At 43.9% G+C, this 5,366-nt stretch overlaps 1 protein-coding gene across 1 annotated transcript; it reads right to left on the bottom strand.

The window, feature by feature from the left end:
• Positions 1 to 1,163: 1,163 nt before the first annotated feature.
• GHSR (growth hormone secretagogue receptor) lies at positions 1,164 to 5,358 on the bottom strand. The gene is made up of 2 exons (XM_009872468.1): positions 4,666 to 5,358; positions 1,164 to 1,701 (listed from the first exon to the last, which is right to left on the bottom strand). Exons 1-2 carry the CDS (start codon positions 5,273 to 5,275, stop codon positions 1,397 to 1,399), a joined length of 915 nt encoding a protein of 304 aa, XP_009870770.1. The 5' UTR covers positions 5,276 to 5,358; the 3' UTR covers positions 1,164 to 1,396.
• Positions 5,359 to 5,366: the final 8 nt, after the last annotated feature.

Genomic DNA, 5,366 nt, shown 5'->3' with positions numbered 1-5,366 from the left:
CAGCAGTTTTGCTAACAGGCAGTTCGCTGCAGAGATTTAGTTGTGGAGCAGCTGGTAATAAATACTAGAACAAAATAAATAGAAAGCTGCTGTTGCACATGCATGCTCCAAAGCTCTATTAGCTGGACCACAAGATCTACATGTTGATGTGACACTAGATGCAATAGAAGACACACTGATTAGCATAAAGGAGGGAAGGTTTTCAGGTTTGCCTTTTAACAGCATACTTGAGTTATAAAAATCAATTGAATTTAAGGTTTTTATGGGTCATGTATGAGAATGTGTCTGCCCATGTCTTCCAACGCAGATTTTTCTATTACTTTGTCAGGTCATGTTGGTTAAAAAAAAAAGAAATCGGTCTGAATTCGGTCTTGCAGCAAGCCAGTAGAACTGGTCACCGGGCTTCACGGGGCTGCGTGGTGCTGGTAACCGGCTGGTACGCTTTAAACAGAAAGAAGGGGTGGTTTTACAGGTGGTTTTACTGCAAACCTTGGGATACGGTGGTGCAGCACGGGGACAGGTAGCCACGGACTCGTTTCAAATAGCAAAAGCGCTTCCAAGTTCAAACACATCAAGTCATTTGCAGTCAAGCTGAGCAGAACAAGTACAGATGATTTAGCTAGCAAAAAAAAAAGAAAAAACAATAGTACTTTGGCGGGAGATGACATTCCGTATTTTTATAGCAGCACTGCAGTCCTGAAGTCAGCACTGTCCTTGTCTCACTGATGTATATTTTAAAAAAATATTTCAGCACAGTCATGTTCGAAGCCACTTCTGTGAAGGGTTTCTTTTTCATTTTTCATTCTGCTTGGACATGACACAAAGGTCATTTATTTTTAGTATGTTTAAGAGTTATCTATTTTATTTCTCCTTTTCTTTTTTAAGAAATCGTTTTGTCGTTCAGAGAAAAATGTTATTTAAAAACCAAGACTATGAAAAGTGTATCAAATTCCATGCTTGCTACTCCGAAAAGGCAACTCCATTCTCTCTCTCTGGGGTCTGGTTATATGCCAGCAAACTTCTTAGCAAAACTAAAGTTAACTCTGGGAAAACTCAGCTCGGATTAGCTGCTAGTGAAGTCACACAAATGCTCAAGTGAACTGGGCTACGTTTGCCTGTTGAGAATGGCAAAGCTTGGCTGTCCTGCTAAAGCCAGACCTAAAACATCATATGGGCAAAAGCAGCAGAGAAACAATACTTGAGTGTCGCCAAATTCTCTGACCGTGTCTCCAAGTTTAGTTGTGGGGGTTTTTTTAAATCTCTGACTTCATTACATCTTTCATTGAATCCAGTGGGTGACGGAAGTGAAGCTTTTTAACGTTTCGATTGGTGTTTCTTGCCCTCTCTCGTGATGGCTTCCTGGGAAATAAGGGGAAGCGGCGCTGGAAACCGCGTGTCATGTGGTGACACTCGGCTCTGCCCAAACGCGGGAACTTCCTTGCGTCGTGCTGGAGAGTCTTTTCGTTGGGAGGGGTTTGAGTCCAAAGAGGCGGCAAGCGGCGACGCGGTATTTCTTCGACATGATGTTGTAGAGGATGGGGTTGATGGCCGCGCTAAGGTAGAAGAGGACAAAGGACACCAAGTTGCAGTACTGGCTGATCATGGCGATCTCCAAGGACCCAGCTTCAAAGGATTTGGAAAATAGGTATCGTCCTACGTGAAAAGGCAACCAGCAGAGTATGAAAGCAAATACCACCACAACTAAAATAAAAATGGGAGAAGAAACTGCGTTAAGTACGAGTATTAAGACATGGGTGCTTAAAATTCCATTTAAAATTCTATTTCTTTAGCAAATTAGTCACAATGTAAAAATGCATCCTGTAAGTTTTCAGTTTTGTGTCTCTCCATACGTTCTCTGAGTACAAATTATCAATATTTAGTAGATATTGATCATATGAAAACAGGCTGCCTTTATGTTACACTGCTAAACCCATGTAGCAAACTTCTGACCTATAAAACTTAACGTTTTGCTAAATAATTAAAGAATCAAAATGGTGGGGGAAAAAAACTATAACCATCTATCATCTGCAGTTTTTAACAAAAGAAAATTATATATAATGTGATAGACTCAACACTGTGGTTTATAATGAGGAATGTTACCACTGGGAAGCAAAATTATTTCAGGCAGAGGCCCAAAAATTAAAGAAACCACCAGAATGTGGACTTGTAGCACGCATGTGCCAAGGTAAGAGCAGAAGAGTGCTGCACCCCTCCAGCTTGTCCGTGTTTTGGAACAGGGATTACCCCAAGAAGAGCAGAACTAAATATATAATATATAACTGCATAATCAGGTTTATATAGTACATCTGTGATATTACACTATCGATATAGCTGCATTTATATGTAAATGCATATAGAGTAATAGGAACGTGTGGAGAAAGAGAAACTTTTTCTGTTTGTTGAGCTACCAACCTTCATTATTTTTCCTGTGGCTTTGAGTGTACCTATTAATATACCAAAGAGAAAATGCAGAAAACTCGAGGAAGGTTTTTTGACATTCTTAAACCATTTTCACCAGTTAACCTGCTCTCTCGTGTTAGCAATCCTCCTTTCTCAGACCAAGTCAGAGCAGGTAATAAAATTCAAGGAGTAAGGGAGGGATGATTATAGGCATCTTTTCCAAAAAAACTTTCTGAACAGCATTCCCAAGTGTAAACGGATGCCTATGCAGGACTTTTGGTGGACTCTAAAGCACAGAGCTGAGGTTCTGAGCACCTCTTCCAGCTCTGTATCATCCTGAGGCAATCACTTCCATTTTTTCCTCAGTACCTTTGCCTACACAATTCAGATGATGTTTCCTGAGCTTGCAACTGGAGTTTAATCCATGTAACGAATACTACCATGATGGTCATTATGAACAGAATTTTAAGTACAGTCGATGTTTTCACATATAGGCACACATTCCCCTAGTCAGGCTTTTGACAATTCAATCTTCACTCAGAATCACATTGAATTCCACAGGAACGAGGTATGACAGCTCCTTTGCAAGTCAGGCTATACATTTAAGTCCTTAATTACAGACCTAGAAGCACAACCTTTCTCTCCAGTTTAAAAGAAGTGTTGATGCTAATCCCGTTTGCTTATGTTCCATGTCTTGCTGAAGTCTTAGAAAGTGCCGTCTAAATTTTAAGCAGAATAAAACCAATGAGAGCAGACTGCACTGAGCATCTGCTGGTACTGAGCTCTGGCTAAGTTCTTTTCTTTCCATCCTTCCATCAGACTGTTATCATCTGGAGAACATTGGCTCTCTGTCAGAGGACAGTCTTGCCACTGCCTTGCTGTTCTCAGACCTCAGAAAAAAAAAGGTGTCTGAAATGTTTTAATGCTTGCGGCAGTACTTTAGGGCAGAAATAAACGGTTATTGTTTAAAAATTCGTCATGGTTAAGTACACAGAGATATAAATGTGGTAGTAATGCATGCAAGTGATTTACTTATTGTAAGTAGAGATTCATAATCCTGAAACTCTAGAAGTGTAAATGATGAATTACTTCCAAGGTCACGCTTACCAGACTGAAGTAATTCTATTGATCATAAAACGTAGCCGAACGGCACAAAGAATGCCGCGGTTTTTATTATTCCTCCTGCCGTTGCACAGTAATACAGCAGGACATGGACAAAAAAAAAAATCAGTTAGGCTCCCATTTAGTAATTAAGGTACTTAGGACACGCCGCCTTTTGTGTAGCTCATTAGCCCATTGCTTCATGGCAGGCAAAACGAGCACAGCAGAGCTGCTGCCCCGTAAACGCGCCCCGCGCAGCCCTGAAACCCCGCTCGTCCCCACCAAAATCCGTGGGATGACTTGCACTGCGGAGGACTTCTTGCCTGAGTGAAAGTACGCAGCAGCAGCAGCAGGATTCTGCAGTTTTCAGGCACTGAACTGCAGAACAACTTTTGGGGCTGTGCCTCAGACTCCCGCCACATGCACTGATTTAATAGGCTAAAATCTGCGTTTCCGCGTGCCGACAATAACCGTTGTTTAAACCATTCAGCGACAAAGTTAGGAATGACAGCGCCTATCGTCTGGATCCTGTTTTCTTCAAGTCAGTGAGAATTTACAGGATCACAGACCTCACAGGAGGCACGAGGCTCCCTGTTCAGCACATCCTGCTGTTTTGCTAATATAAAAATGCAGATTAATTTCCGTAAGCTTACACAGGCATGCTAGTAAATAGCCCCAGTCTGCCAAAACCTTGCTACTCTTTTCATCCGAAACTAAGTGCACATCCTACCCTGCTTGCTAAGTCTGCAGCTCAAGCTTCATGGTTTGAGAAGGGTTTAGTTTTGTTTAAAAAATCAAATAAACTACCCTCTGTAAATAACATCGCTATCCACAACCAAAAGGGCAAAAAAATGTTCAGAAATCTCCGGGGCACTAGCTAATTGTAACTGTGGTATTTGTCCTTGTTGGTGATTGTTATTAACATTTGTTTAACTGTTGGAGAGTCCCCAGCTCAAACCAGTGAGAAATAAATCTGGGGAAGGAGGAGAGTTACTCTGCAGATACTTTGAGGTGTTGTAGCTCTTTGTATGAAATGTTTGCATACGTGCTTCCCTTTGGAAGCAAGTGTAGTGAACTACCCAGAGCTCTCTCACTCTTTCTCTCTCTCACACACACACACAAGCACACGCGTCCTCTGGAAAAACCGAGTGAGAAGAGTCGTACCTAACATTTTCACGGTTTGCTTGTTGTTCTTATCCCTGATGACGGCGTTCGGACCGATGTTCTTTCTTTTTCTCCTCCACAGCTTCCTCCCGATGAGGCTGTACAGCACGGTCAGGCAAAACACGGGCAGAAAAAAGAAGATGCTGGAGGTCCAGACCATGATGGTGAGGAGCCCCGAGCGGATGGCATACTCTGTGGCTCGGCACTCGTTGGTGCTCAGGGGGTTCGTGCCGTTCTCGTGCTCGACCCCCACCAAGACGAAGATGGGTGCGGCGCTGAGGAAGGAGACGGCCCAGAGGAAGAGGATGACCAGCTTGACCTTCCCCTTGGTGATGATCACTTTAGCTCGGAGTGGGAAGCAGATGGCAACGTACCGCTCCACACTGAGGGCGGTGATGTTGAGGATGGTGGAGTAGGTGCAGCTCTCGCTGATGAACTGGAAGAGCTTGCAGAGGAGATCCCCGAAGTTCCAGGGCCGGTACTGCCAGAGGCGGAAGAGGTCCAGGGGCATGCAGAGGAAGATGAGCAGGTCGGAGAAGGCCATGCTGGACAGGTAGAAGTTGGTGGTGGTCCTCATGTCCCGGAACCGCGACACCACCAGCATGGTCATGAGGTTGCCCGCGATGCCGGTGACGAAGAGGACGACGCAGGCGACGGTGATGCCGGTGAGCACGGGCGCGGGGAAGAGGTGCAGCGGGGGG

The sequence above is a fragment of the Apaloderma vittatum genome, unplaced genomic scaffold, assembly GCF_000703405.1.
Source record: "Apaloderma vittatum isolate BGI_N311 unplaced genomic scaffold, ASM70340v1 scaffold5327, whole genome shotgun sequence".
NCBI lineage: Eukaryota > Metazoa > Chordata > Aves > Trogoniformes > Trogonidae > Apaloderma > Apaloderma vittatum.
The sequence above is the reverse complement of the archived record's forward strand: the minus strand, read 5'-3'. Positions and strand labels throughout refer to the sequence as shown.